The 16,418-nt window shown below is 35.4% G+C and overlaps 1 protein-coding gene across 1 annotated transcript in view; it reads left to right on the top strand.

Moving 5' to 3' along the window:
* LOC135225065 (uncharacterized) overlaps positions 1-16,418 on the top strand; it is a 64,202-nt gene that overhangs the window by 35,813 nt on the left and 11,971 nt on the right. Inside the window, exons 2-3 of the mRNA XM_064264330.1 lie at positions 6,450-6,658; positions 8,769-8,876. Of these exons, the coding sequence (XP_064120400.1) occupies positions 6,450-6,658; positions 8,769-8,876 (317 nt within the window). The remainder of the gene's footprint in view (positions 1-6,449; positions 6,659-8,768; positions 8,877-16,418) is intronic.

The raw sequence follows: 16,418 nt of genomic DNA, 5'->3' as shown, positions 1-16,418 counted from the left end.
AATTTTTCAAGGTAAAGTAGGATTTACAAACGGTGACTTATTATTATTATTATTATTATTATTATTGTATCTATGCGAGAGCTTCTAAAAATAAACTCCCTAAGAATCGTCTGTAAGTTGCTTTCCCACGAGTCCTGAATTTTGAAAAACCCATAAAAATCTATCAGGTCTGTATGATACAATAAGAAGTTCTCTTGAGAGTGAACCTTAGTTATTACATTTATATGGGCGACTTTTAGCCGTGAAGTTGTGAAAGTTCTATCTCGTGAACGTGACAATGGCCTAGCTAGTATTTTCTATGACTGCTACGCAGTTACTATAGTAAATTCACATCAACCGTGCATCTGATGTCTAGGCCAGTCCCTTACGACGCTCCTGATTGGCTGTTGATAAGCCAGTCACAGGGATGGAAACTTATCAACAGCCAATCAGGAGCGTCGTAAAGGACTAGCCTAGACACCGAATGCACGGTTGATGTGAATCTACTATACCAGGGCCTAAGCAATGATTTGTTGTTGTCGCGCATGCGCTGTACATATCTATGCGCAGAGAGCATTCCCTGATACGCTACTTGTGTATCTGCGCTGTAGGTACCAATAAGCAATCCTATTGATGGACTGCTACTAGGGACAAGTGGCCCTTAAAATAATGTACCTTGCACTATAAGCAGAATTTCAAGCTTATCATAGGACTCATATTCACAGGATCCCCTTTTTTATATTTTTTTATTTTTTTATGATTCGGGGAGTAGATGAAATGAAACTGTTGACTGGATTAATGCATTTTTGTTGTTCACCAACAAAATAGTGGTGTAGTTCGAAAACTAGATGATTTTGTAATCTCGTATTGAATTATACATACAGGTATCGCATACTATAACTTCATACAGAGACAATGGCAAAAGGAAACCCATTCGTTCCACAATTCTTGCAAATAGAGTCAGTCTTTCATGTTGCCGATTCAATTCTATAAGTGGGTGGAGTCCCTGTAGGCGAGAATAACGACCTACAATTCGGTATCACTAAGGTATAAAGTCGTTTGTGAACCGGATCCACTAAAGTTAGCTCTTGAGTATCAAAGGACTGTACTAACTGTCAATATCAATTTAATGTTGGGGTACGGGGTCCGTATTGGCTGTTATGGATACGGGCAGCTGTAGTATACGTAATTCGAGCAGTCCACTTTAGGTGAAGGTTCCGTATCAGTATTTCAATAGTAATTTTCTTAATTTGTTAGACAACCGATAAAGTAGTCGGGACTGCTACTATCTTTACGCTTACAAACTGCTTTGTTGTTATTGTTGTAGGTTTGTTTGTTTGCTTGTTGCTTGTTTGTATGGTGTTTTTACGTTGCGTGGAACCAGTGGTTATTCAGCAACGGGACCAACGGCTTTATACGTGACTTCCGAACGACGTCGAGAGTGAACTTCTATCACCAGAAATACACATCTCTCACTCCTCAATGGAATGACCGAGAATCGAACTCGCAGCCACCGAGGTGGCACGCCAACACCATACCAACCACGCCACTGAGGCGGGTTTGGGGTATGAAAGGTCTATCGAAAAGCCTAAAAAAGGTCCGAAAAAGGTTTTCGCGTTGAGTTAAATATGCAGGAATTTTAAGATAGGATATCAATGATTTATTTATTAGAATGAAATAACAAATAAATACTGCGCATGTTAAACACTACAGAGCAATTATTTCTAATAGAATACAGCGTGTTTATTTCAATTTTCGTTGGGGAAACAACGGCGCTATTTGACCGTAAATTTTAGCACGTGCCCCGAGTAAGCTGGAGGTTGAATCACGGTTTGTTAGAATTCCTATCGAAAGTTTCAATGGGCCACGGACCTTTATATCTTAATAATGATAATAACAATACGCCAGTAAGACCTCTTAGCATCTCGATTTCTTTATTTTTTTGGTGGGCGTGTATTGGGATGCGTTTGATTATGTAAACACTGAGTTCGAACGGGAAATATATGAAGAAGCCTCTATCTATCTACCTGAATATCAAAGCAGCAGGTATTAGATTAGACTGAAGCCGGGGTAACTGTGAAAGCTATTAATAAGAAAAGAATATCTCACTGTATCCTTTACACAAATCCAGCGCTTACAGAAGTAAATATTTGTACTATAAGTACTATACGTATATACGACTATATATATATATTATATATATATATATATATATATATATATTATATAATATATAGTATATATATATATATATATATATATATATATATATATATAGGCAAAATCCACGAAGGAAGGTGAAACAACGGAGTGGTATTAAGTCAAGGACGGTGAGTCGGAAGGCCTAGCACCATATACGTCACGTTCTCTATTCTCGTGATTCAGTTTATATATATATATATATATATATATATATATATATATATATATATATATATATATATATATATATATATATATGTATATATATATATATATATATATATATCTATATATAATATATATACATATATATATACTATATATAAGTATATATATATATATATATATATATATATATATATATATATATATATATATATATATATATATATATATATACGCACTGAATTTTCGTATTGTAGGAAGTTCTGAGCAAAAAATTAATATTTGGACTCTTAACAATTCACTGAATGAACTGATGTCGAGACTTCTTCTATCCTGACTTCAAATTCAATATCAAGCGGTAATTTATTTATTTTTCCTTTGCGAGCAAAGGTTAAGAACGATAAAAAAAAAAAAAAAATTGGCGTTCACCATATTTTGAAATCTGAGAGATCGACCGAGTCTTTATCACCGAATAAAAATCTATGAATTACAGGGCAGTGAAAAATGCTGGCTGGAGTCACTGGGTAAAACACGAGTCCATGGAATGACATTGACCGAAAATACCATTCGGATAAGGTTACGGGAACATGTTCATGATTTCTTTATGCCATCAGATGTTTCACAGACTGTTGTAGCTATATCTGTTAATAAAAAGAATACTTCCGTAAAAAATAAAACATACATATGTGCATATTTGTTCATACAGCTAAAGAAATTGATCGCGTATCCATCAAGTACTTTTTATATTACCCCAGGCCTAAAATTTGGCATATTATCTTAGACTTACAATCTGGCATATTTTACCTCACCCCTACAAGTCGCCATACATTACCTTAGGCCTACAGTTCGGCATATATCATAAGCCTACAATTCGGTATATATTACCATAGGCCTATAAATCGGCATAAATAAATGATCTTAGGCTTACAATTCGGCTTATAAATTAACTGCCTTAACCCTACAAATCTGAATAAATTACCTTAGGCCTACAATTCGGCATGGATTAATTTGACCCTACAATTTGGCACATATTATCTTAGGCCTACAATTCGGTATTAACTATCTACCTTAAGCCTATAATTCGGCATAAATTGATTGCATAAATCAATTGCCTAAATTAATTAACTATCTACCTTAAGCCTATAACTCGGCATAAATTAATTGCCTTAAGCCTACAAAGCTGAATATATTACCTTAGGCCTACAATTCGGCATGTATTACTTTAAGCCTAAAATGTGGCACATATTATCTTAAGCCTACAATTCGGTATTAACTACCTACCTTAAGCCTACGATACGGAATAAATGAATTGCCTTAGGCTTACAATTCGGAATATACCTATTACCATAGTCCTACAATTCGGTATATATATGTATTACCTTACCTACAATTTGTCAAATATTGATTTATAAGCCTATAATTTGGCGTATATTACCTTAGGCCTACAATTCGGCATATATGAATTCAAGCCTAAAATCTAGCAAAGAATCGCTCATTTAAAAAAAATGGAATTGACCTCGTGACCTTTGCAGATGACCCTGCCATTCGTCACCCAGCGCTTGGTATTGTGGCGTTGAGACAGCTTCATAATAAGCTGTCAAGTCAGACTGTAAGACCGTCAGACATAACCTTGATCCTCTCCTGATAGGACGTCACCTTTACACTGACGACGACCTGTATTGATTCTCACTTTATTTTCGATGGCGGGAACTCAATACTGACTCTCATATAAGCGTTCCATTCAACGTGGCATTTCCGTTTGTCATTTTGGCAAATCGAGGTCATTACTCGTATTAGGTCATTGGGCTTAGACGTTGATGTGAATTGTTTGTGACCTCATCCATCTAAGAACTGATTTGTTTACTGTTGTATGTTGGTTCCGTGCTAAATAGGCATTACGTCGTCATTGCTCTTTCTAGTTCTTATTTCTGATTAATGTTTACTCTGCTATATTTCTAATCCTCTTCAAGAACAATGAGAATATTACGGACGGAAATCATCGAGGAAATCCATTCAAGATACGACAAAGAAACTAATGAAATGAAGTACTCTTAAGTAGCGCCCTAAAAGCGACATTACCTTGTTAGTATCATGCCACCTTTAATTTCGGTGGCCACCTAGGTCCTAGACGATTCTGACGTGGTTTGATGATCCCTCCCTGTCTCCTAGAGACCATCAACCCATTTATACAGGGTGTCCATAAACTCCCAGTACCATTAGAAGTATTTATTGCTTAGAAACCATATAACATAAAAGTAATGCAGTTTTTTTGTAGAATGAAGTGCTCTGAATGTAAACTTGAGGAAATGTAGAACATTCTACAGAAAACTGCTAAACACGATGTTGTATGGTTTCTGAGAAATAAATACCTTTAATGGTACCGGGACTTTATGGACATTCTGTATATTAATCCATGTGATTGCGTGGGCGTGTGAGTGTATTTGTGTATGTGAATGTGGCTAAGGTCTTTCACAAACAGCAGGAAAGAACAAAAAGTTAAGCATATCTTAGATTAACCAGATCACTGAGCTGATTAGCAGCGCTCCTATAGGGCTGGCCCGAAGGATTAGATAATTTTACGTGGCTAGGAACCAATTGGTTACCTAGCAACGGTACTTACAGCTTATTGTGGGATCCGAACCACATATATCAAGACATGAATTTCTAATCACCAGAAGCAAATTCCTCTGATTCCACGTTGGCAGAATGGGGAATCGAACTCGGGACTACCGAATCGGTAGGCGAGCACAACCCATTCGTCCAACGAGGAACTAATGCAGGAAAGAACAGAAGAGAAAAGGAATTATTTACAGCATAACGGGAGTATTGCAATGACACCAAAAATCTACTTGGATAATTATCATACTTTACACGCTGATATAATGATAAAATAAAAAGCAATTTACAAAATTAGTGACAGACCTGTACCCCGGAATTCATAAAAGTTAGTACAGCTAACTACTACTACATCCTGAATAAGCGCTGATATCTGAGAGAAAAAAATAAATTAAAATGTCTTGTTACTTACTTTTACAACTTGTCTATGTTCCTTGGGTGTTTCGCACGCAATAGGTAGTTTTGATCCTGCGTGGAATAAATAGTTTAGAGAATTTCTGTGCGTATTATTGTTAAATTTATAATTCAAATTATAGTAAGTTTAGTTAGTTCACACTACACGATGTACCACTGACCAGACGAAATGCACGAATGGAGATAATATACTTTAAGTAATGTTTCTATTTTAAATTAATTTTATATGTAATTCTGATTTATATTTAAAAAAAAGAGTGTTATTAATATTCTTTAGAAATATTTCAAGCTTACATAATATTTGTAGACAACTGAAATAATGAAATATAAGTAATTCTGATTTATGTTAAAAATTTATTAAATTTCTTGTTAAGTAGTCCAAGTTTACATAATTTGTAGACAATAATTGAAATCATTACATATAAGTAATTCTGATTTATTTATAAAAAAGTTATTAAAGTTCTTGGGAAATAGTCCAAGGTTACATAATATTTGTAGACATTAATTGAAATATTACATATAAGTAATTCTGATTTATTTATAAAAAAAAGTTATTAAAGTTCTTGGGAAATAGTCCAAGCTTACATAATATTTGTAGATATTAATTGAAATATTAAAATATAAGTAATTCTGATTTACATAAAAAAAAAGAGTTATTATAGTTGTTGGGAAATATTCCAAGCTTACATAATATTTTTAGACATCAATTGAAATCACAAACGCACGAGACTAGACCAATATCTTAGTACTATAGTAGATTCACATCAACCGTGCATTTAATGTCTAGTCCCTTACGACGCTCCTGATTGGCTGTTGATAAGCCAATGACAGGGCTCGGTACTCTCAGTCTCTCTCAGGAGTTCATACAGGCTTATCAATAGCCAATCGGGAGCGTCGTAAGGGACTGGCCTAGACATCAGATGCACCGGTGATGGGAATCTACTATAGTAGATAATTCAGCTGCATCCTTCGTAACTTTAACTCACAACCACAAATAATAAAAAGTAGAGTAAGAATATGATCTTTCCATGCTTACTATTTTTCTCACTTACATCTTTGCCATCTCACTCCAGCAGCCATGGGGTCTGGAAGCAGTTCGCCCAGAAACCAGCACGAAGACGGAGGAGGTGGAGGAGGGGGAGGAGGGGGCGGAGATGGGGTAGGGGGAGTCATGTTCCAGCAACGGCCCCCCCACATTCGCCTGGAAGGGAAGCAGGTCGTGAATGGAGAGGAATTCACGGACATCTCCTACAGCGATCTGGGCTTCATCATCACCCCACAGGTTGGTAGACGTGTAGATACGTGGTGGATTCGCAGATATACAGGGTGTCCACAAAGTCCCAGTGCCATTCTGAGCAATGAATACCTGTAATGGTACTGGGACTTTATGGACAGAATAGATAGATGGATGGATTAACAGATATATAGACAGATGATGGATTAATAAGTATATAATAGCTGGATGGATTAATATATTATATATATATATATAATATATGATGGTAAAAATTTTCTCGTTATAACAGAATTCCATCTAATAAAGGAGCCCATAAAAACACCAAAATATAGAGAGAAAAGTACTATATTTCAGAGACTGCTGTCTCCCTCTTCAGGTAGATGAATGAGAAAGTTTACAGAAAAGGTGGTATTTATACCAAGAGGTCCATCCACAGGCAAGCCAATTTAGGTCACCCCCGCTGATAATCTTCCTTTGATCTTCTTAAGTGTTGGTTGAATGAAAACCTTGTCGATCGTATCTGAAATCCATGCTCCTTGTGAGATGTTCATTACCTGCCTCTCTTTTATTAAGGCCGATTCCATCATTTGACTCTTGTACCGGCAGTTGCTGCTATAAATTACACGTGACAAATTCCAGTTTATTCTATGGTTATGTTCATTTATATGGTTGAAAATAGCCGAGTTCTGTTGTCCATACCTAACTGACCGTTTGTGTTGTATTAATCTCTGGGGAAGTGATTTACCAGTAAATCCGATATAAGATTGGTCACAGCACTGGCGTTTACGAAATCCCATGCCAGGACTGTGACCAATCTTACATCAGATTTACAGGAAAATTGCCTGTGGATGGATGGACCTCTTGGTATAAATACCGCCTTTTCTGTAAACTTTTCCCATTCATCTACCAGAAGAGGGAGACAGCAGTCTCTGAAATATAGTACTTTTCTCTCTATATTTTGGTGTTTTTATGGGCTCCTTTTATTAGATATATAGATATATTGATGGATTAACATATATATTTGTAGATGGATGGATTAATAGATATATAGATCAATAGATGGATTAATAGATATATTGATAGACAGATAGATTGATAGATAGATAGATAGATAGATATATAGGTAGATAGATGGATGTAACAGATATATATAGAATTAAATTAATTCATTGATAGACAGAGTTTCCATTCAACACATACATGAATATATTAGAGTATAATAAGTGAATGCTAAAATCTGTGGACAACAGAGTTAATGAGCACAAATATATAGTATATGAATATATGTAGACAAATATATATAGATTGTTAGATTGATACACAAATTAACTACCTCAGTACCAAAACGTTATGCATAAACTGCCACAATCTGAAACAAACAAACGTACAACGCAAAAACGCGTGGACTTCATTTCGTGTATTATCTCTTAAAGAATAGCATAATTTTTATTATCTTTTTGCGTATTCGTTGTTCCTGCCAGTCTTCATTTCTGTACTTACTCCCTCTTTGTATTAAAAAAAATTATAAACCTTAATCAATGTCGTTTATGACCCACTATGAGCAAACTTTACAAGTACATTTTTATTATGACACGCAATTGTTTTTTTGACTCTTTGTTGTAGCAGGGAATAATCTTTTTGTATTAAACATTTATTTATTTAAACAATAATAAAAAAATTCGTTTATAAGCTTTACTTTAGTAGATTCACATCAAACGTACATATGATGTCCAGGCCCGTCCCTTACGACGCTCCCGATTGACTGTTTGTAAGCCTATCACAGGGCTGGAAACTCGCAGTCTCTCTCGAGAGTTCACATAGGCAGGATGTATGTATCACCTCTCCTGAGGGATACTCTTGAAAGACGTATCCCTCAGGAGAGGTGGAACATACACCCTGCCCATGTGAATTCTCGAGAGACTGAGAGTTTCCAGCCCTGTGATAGGCTTTTCAACAGCCAATCGGGAGCGTCGTAAGGGACTGGCCTAGATATCAGATGCACGGGTGATGTGAATCTACTATAGTAAATACGATCATGACCCACTGAATTGATTTTGATAAATGTGTGGAATTTTGTTGAGTACTTTTTTCTTTTATTAATTATCTGTGATTGTTTATGATGAAGCTTCCATTAAATGCTGAGCTTCTCTTCCAGTCCAAGAAATTGACGTTGAACAATAACAACTGCCAACGAGAGGCCGACGTCAACCACGCGAATTGCAAACAGTGCTCCCCCGTGCACTCTAGGAGTGCAAAAGATAAGGTGAGTGGAATTTCTTGTTCCTTTTCCCTCCTTTTATTTCCTTTCTGTTTGCGTGTTTTATCAGGTATACCTCTTACCTTCTTCTTCTATGTGTATCGGCAACAGTAATTTGGTTCCTGTGCTTTATCAATTAACTCTTACCTCCTCTATACCATGTGTGTCTGCAATAGTCATTTTTTTTTTTTTTTTTTTTTTTTGCATTGAACGCTTTCAGTTTTGTCCTTTGTATCTTTTGTCAGTTTTATCAAGCATTTCTTACTTGCTCTGTGGGTGTGTGTGTGCTTACTTTTTTCTTATCTCTAGCACTATTTGTTTCTTTTTATTTTGCTTTATTTTACTTCTGTTTGTGTTTTTATGTCTCATGTCTTTTTCCCGTTGTGCATTAAACGCTTTCAGTTTCGTCCCTTTAAATTTTCATAGCCCTTATTTCCTTTTCAAGGTCGCAATCACAGCTATCAGTTTATCTAGAACAGATAAGGAGTAACTGCTAAAGAAAAAGCAAATTTCACAGCGAGTTCCAACATTGTTTCTCCAATGCCTTTGCAGTCTCAAAAGTGGAATAACTTCAAAAAGATTACGGCACAGAATTACTGCTGCAATCAAAAGAATTACTTGTTATTTGTCATAGTTATGTCATAACCTTTGACGCGGTAAAGGAACGAGAGAAATAGCGTAGCAAAAATGGCTGCAGTAAACATATTCGAATTAATCGTTTGATGTATAAACTTTAGATCCTAATAATGAATAATCTTTTTTATGTCACTGCATTCAAGATCTAATTATATCTAATATCAAAATGGCTGAGCCGTTATTAAAAAAATATTGCGCTTCTTCAAAGTTAACCATGAATAAGTAAACGAATATTAGTCTTACAATTACTGCTCTACAGTAGATTTACATCAACCGTGCATCTGATGTCTGGGCCAGTCCCTTACGACGCTCCTGATTAGCTGTTGATAAGCCAATCAAGGGGCTGGAAACTGTCTCTCGAGAGAGTTCACATGGGTAGGATCTATGTTCCACCTCTCCTGAGGGCTACTTCTTTCAAAAGTATCCCTCAGGAGAGGGTGGAACATAGATCCTGCCCATGTGAACTATCGAGAGAGACTGAGAGTTTCCAGCCCTGTGACTGGCTTATCAACAGCCAATCAGGAGCGTCGTAAGGGGCTGGCCTAGACATCAGATGCACGGTTGATGTGAATCTACTATAGCTCGTCAATAATGCATCCTCCATTTTAAGAACGATGAAATTTATTAGTTTTTTTTCTGTCACATTAAAAAGAAGGCAAAGGAAAAGAGACAATTCTGTACCGTGATTTTTACCTTTTCTTCGCCCCTTTCTGGGGTCGTTCGTTTTAACAAAGATTGCTATTTGTTAATAAGAAATAGCGAACGTCATTGCCTTGCAAAAACATTGTCATTACCGCTTGTCCCCCCCTCCCCCCCCCCCCTCCCCCACCAGACCCTTCGGGAAGGCTTCAATCGTCGAACCGGAAGTAAAATGTCTAAATTGATGAGAGGCATGGTCCAGAGTTAAGATTGGTATGAGTGATTATACCCTCTTAGGCTAATTGTTTGTGCACATACACTCGCTCGCTGACGCACATGGACTCATACAACAGACAAGTATGTGCGTAAATACACAAGTTGATATATATCTATATATACACACTAAATATATATATATATATATATATATATATATATATATATATATATATATACTAATAAAAGGAGCCCATAAAAACACCAAAATGTAGAGAGAAAAGTACTATATTTCAGAGACTGCTGTCTCTCTCTTCAGGTATATGAATGAGAAAAGTTTACAGAAAAGGTGGTATTTATACCAAGAGATTCGTCCACAAGTAAGCCAATTTAGGTCACCCCCGCTGATAATCTTCCTTTAATCTTCTTAAGCGTTGGTTGAATGAACACTGCGTCGACGATATCTGATATCCAATTCCCTTTTGAGATGTTCATTACCTGCTTCTCATTTATTAAGGCCGATTCCATCATTTGACTCTTGTACCGGCAGTTGCTGCTATAAATTACACGTGACATATTCCAGTTTATTCTATGGTTATGTTCATTTATATGGTTGAAAATAGCCGAGTTCTGTTGTCCATACCTAACTGACCGTTTGTGTTGTATTAATCTCTGGGGAAGTGATTTACCTGTAAATCCGATGTAAGATTGGTCACAGTCCTGGCATGGGATCTCATATACCCCAGAGTCTTTGGGAGATGTCTTTTGTTGGACGTTAATCAGGGATTTGGCTAAGGTATTGGGTAGGTAAATGCAAAAGGGTTGGATTTCCCAAGGGTGTGAGTTACTCTCTTAATCGTCTCCAGGTGGGGAATTTTTATTTTATTGTTGGGTGTGTCTCTGGTCTTGTCTTCAGGGGGTCGGTAGAAAATTACGTTTGCTTTTTGAATTACTTTCTCAATTATATGGTCAGGATACTTTAAAGATGAAAGTTGCTTGCGAATTAGTTCAAATTCTTTTTCCAGGAAATCTGGGGAACAAATTCGTAAGGCTCTTAAGAATAGGTTGCTAGCTACACCTATCTTGATAGTATTGTCATGATAGCTAAAGTAGTGAATATATGAAAGTGAGAACGTTGGTTTTCTGTATATGGTAAATTTGTATTCTGTCGTGTCTCTGATTATTAAAACATCAAGAAAAGGAATTTTGTTGTCTGTTTCCCATTCAACTTTAAATTTGATGCTGGGCACTAATGCGTTTAATTTTGAGAGGAATTCATTAAAATTACCCCACTTATTATCCCAAAATGTTAGTATGTCATCCACGTATCTCATCCACAGCATGTTTTTGGGTTTTATTGCATTTATTACTGTAGTTTCAAAGTATTCCATGTACAGATTGGCTAAAATAGGACTTAAAGGACTACCCATACTACATCCGAATTTTTGCTTGTAGAATGATTCCCCGAATGAAAATACGTTATTAGATGCACATAATTCAACTAACTTTATTATTTTGTCAAGTGCCAAAGGGAAATGATCTGAATAGGGGGATAATTTTTCCCTTAAAAACTGAAGAACGTCCTGTACTGGTACTTTTGTGAATAGGGAGTCTACGTCAAGGCTTAAAAGTTTTATGTTGTGAAGTGGTATATGTGCTTCTCTGAATTTGTGACAAAAGTCTTCCGAATGTTTGATGTGACTGGGAGAAAAAGTGCCTAAAAAAGGAGAAAGGAGGCCAGCTAACCATTTAGAAATTTTGTAATTGAAAGCTCCGGCGCATGAAACGATGGGTCTAAATGGAAGATTGTCTTTGTGAGTTTTGGGAAGACCATAAAAGTAGGGTAATTTAGGATTAATTACTTTAAATTTCTCTAATAGTTCAATACTCTTTTTGTCTTGGCCAATTAATCTTACTTTCCGAAAAAATTCTGTGGGAACGTTCTGGAGGGGATTTTTCGTCAGTTTTTCGTAAGTATTTGTGTCGCTAAGGAGCTGGTTGATTTTGTCGAGGTAGAAGTCTTTGTCCATTATTACAATTTTGCCGTCTTTGTCGGATCTACTTATTATAACATCTAACTTTTTTAGCGAGTGGATGGCTATCATGAATCTGCGGGGAACAGGATATTTCTTATGAAGGTCAGTTAAAGCATTTAGTAACACTCCTTTTAAAGTTTTTGTCAGATATGAATTTATCAAAAGCCACTATGAAGTCTAGGTTGTTTTTGCGGTCTGGCATAAGGGCAAAGGATAAGCCTAAATTTAAAACTAAATGTTGATTTACTGTAAGGGGGGTGTTGGATAAGTTTAAAACTTTGTCTTGTTGTTCAAGATTATTCCATGCGCTATTATCTATTAGGTTATTTAACTTGCGTAAAAGTCTGTTGGAATGAGTCACGCTATTATAGGCAGCAATGTCCGGAACAGAATGAACTCAGATACCTGTATATGTGGTCCGTAGTGAGGAGGCGAAGATTAGATTGAGTTCCATATATCACTCTGCGTAGCACGAAGATGTCGTTTCTCGTACTGGTGATTCTTTCTTCCAGGAAAATCTTGTGTGATAGAGGGAAGGGGTTTGATTGCAGAGTCCATCTCCCGAATCCGTACATTTTTGGAAGTACTTGTTCTTTGAGGCATTCTCCAAAAAGTGTTTTTTTTTGTTTTTTTCAAGCCCCGTGTGTAGTCTGTTCAGTTCTTTCTCAAACTTGCGGAAGTCAAGCCAGTTTTCCGCAAGTTTGAGAAAGAACTGAACAGACTACACCGGCTGAAAAACCAAAAACACTTTTTGGAAGAATGCCTCAAAGAACAAGTACTTCCAAAAATGTACGGATTCGGGAGATGGACTCTGCAATCAAACCCCTTCCCTCTATCACACAGCAGCAACTGCCGGTACAAGAGTCAAATGATGGAATCGGCCTTAATAAAAGAGAAGCAGGTAATGAACATCTCAAAAGGGAATTGGATATCAGATATCGTCGACGCAGTGTTCATTCAACCAACGCTTAAGAAGATTAAAGGAAGATTATCAGCGGGGGTGACCTAAATTGGCTTACTTGTGGACTAATCTCTTGGTATAAATACCACCTTTTCTGTAAACTTTTCTCATTCATATACCTGAAGAGAGAGACAGCAGTCTCTGAAATATAGTACTTTTCTCTCTACATTTTGGTGTTTTTATGGGCTCCTTTTATTAGATGGAATTCTGTTGTTACAGAACATTTTTACCAGTCATATATAGATATTATATATATATATATATATATATATATATATATATATCACCTGTACATACACACACATACATACATATATATATATATATATATATATATATATATATATATATATATATATATATATATATATTTATATATTTATACTATATATACATATATACATATATATAATATATGTATGTATGTATGTATAACCACCCATACAGACGTGGCTCTTTTATAGTCACGAACATTAAACCCACAAATATCCCTTAATCTTATTCATCTTACCAACCTAGGGAGTAGTACATTCGAAGGGAATCAAAGGACACGTTGACTTGGCCCGTACAGGATTCGAACGTAGTCTTTTCGGGCCTGACACATAAAATGACAGGGATAGATCCATCCGGTTGACAATGGAGATATAATTAATTTCGACTCTGCTGTGCAAATTGCTGTCGTTTTAGATTTAGTCTCTCTCTTGTCTTTGCCTTCTCTTTTCCTGTGACAGCAGACATCTAATATACTTCACCATTCTTAAAATGGAGGATTATTAACATGAGCCCATGCAATAATTAAGGCTAATATTCGTTTAAAACTAATGAGTCCCTTCAGATTACATATTAATAATTATCTTTGAGGTCAATATTTCTTGAATAATGGTTCAGCAATTTTGATATTAGATATAATTAAATCTCGAATGTCATAATAATAAATCGCATTATCCATCATTAGGATCTAAAATACGTTTAACCATCAAACGATTAATTCGAATAATATTACTGAGGCTTTTTTTTAATCTTCATTTCTCTCGCGTCTTTACCGTATCAAAGGCTAGGCCATAACTTTAACAAATAACAAGTCATCATTTTGATTAGAACAGCAATTCTGTACCTTAATCTTTTTGAAGTTATTCCCCCCTCGCTAGTGTCGTTCTTTTAAACAAGATTGACGTTACAGCAAGAGTTAATGACAAATAGTTCACCTCTAGAGTTTTTGAGTTAATTTTGCAAAATGTTATCTATCAATTCCAGGAAGGATTCAGCTGTGGAACCGGATGCAAGTTTTGTTGATATATGAGCGACAAAGGTTACAGTTAAGACTACGATTGATTGCAGTTTGTGCAAGCGTATGTTCACACACACACGCGCATATAATAATATATATATATATATATATATATATATATATATATTATATAGTGTGCAGTTTTATTACACATACAAACGTGGCTCTTTACGCTCACAAATATTACGCCACAAATACCCCCTTAATATCGAACCAACTTTACACTTACACCCAAAAGGTGTATGAAAAGCGCACTGACCCCGGACGGGATTCGAGCCTCGCCCGTTTGGGTATGATGCAGAGGAGGTGACTGGGCTAAAGTACCCTGATATATATATATATATATATATATATATATATATATATATATATATATATATACATATATACATATATATATATATATACATATATATATATATATATATATATATATACGTGTGTGTGTGTGTAACATGTGGTTTTTAATGAAAATTGTCGTTTTTTTGAAAACGCAAAGTAAAATCACGAAAAACAAAGTTGTGATTGAGAATTGTGTACAGAAATTAACATTCAAATCAGGATTATTAGTTCAGCTATCATCACTCTCAAAATTAATACTTATACTGTAAACATTTACTAATATAAAAAAGAGAAAATGTCATTACTACTACAACAACTATTACTACAAATAATAATAATAATAATAATAATAATTATAATAATAATAATAATAATAATAATAATGATAATAATAATAAAAATAATAATAAAAGCCCTCCACTGGAGCCTGTGCAAGAAACATCTGCTACCTTGCAGTAATAAGTGGTACGAGCACCAACCTGAAGGAGTGATAGAAAACGATCAGGCAAAGATCCTCTGGGACTATGGTATCAGAACGGATAGGGTGATACGTGCAAACAGACCAGACGTGACGTTGATTGACAAGGTCAAGAAGAAAGTATCACTCATTGATGTCGCAATACCATGGGACACCAGAGTTGAAGAGAAAGAGAGGGAAAAATTGGATAAGTATCAAGATCTGAAAATAGAAATAAGAAGGATATGGGATATGCCAGTGGAAATCGTACCCATAATCATAGGAGCACTAGGCACGATCCCAAGATCCCTGAAAAGGAATCTAGAAAAACTAGAGCCTGAAGTAGCTCCAGGACTCATCAGCAAGAGTGTGATCCTAGAAACGGCACACATAGTAAGAAGAGTGATGGACTCCTAAGGAGGCAGGATGCAACCCGGAACCCCACACTATAAATACCACCCAGTCGAATTGGAGGACTGTGATAGAGCAAAAAAAAACAAAAAAAAAAAAAAAAAAAAAAAAATAATAATAATAATAATAATAATAATAATAATAATAATTTATTTTGTTGAAAACAATGGCAGTTTTTCAGCGAATTAATCTTATACTACAGGGTCCTTTTAATTCTTCTGATAATTCGTTCTTATGACTCAGCTAGGTTGTTGAGTAGAATTCCAATATTCATATTTGTCATAATTAGTATATTAGTCAAAACTATTTAATAAAAAATATTTTATATTATATTTTGCTTATATCTCTTGATAGGTCTATCAAAGATATAAGCAAAATATATCATAAAATATCTTCTATAAAATAATTGTGACAAAGATCCTAATTATGACAAATAGGAATATTGGAATTCTACTCAACAACTTAGCTGAGTCAGAAAACGAACTATCAGAATAATTGAAAGGACCCTGAGATTAATTCGTTGAAAACGGACATTATTTTCAGCAAAACCTGCATAAATAAT

The sequence above is a fragment of the Macrobrachium nipponense genome, chromosome 12 (assembly GCF_015104395.2).
Source record: "Macrobrachium nipponense isolate FS-2020 chromosome 12, ASM1510439v2, whole genome shotgun sequence".
Taxonomy (NCBI): Eukaryota; Metazoa; Arthropoda; class Malacostraca; order Decapoda; family Palaemonidae; genus Macrobrachium; species Macrobrachium nipponense.
Note: the sequence above shows the minus strand (reverse complement) of the source record. Positions and strands in the feature narration are given on the sequence as shown.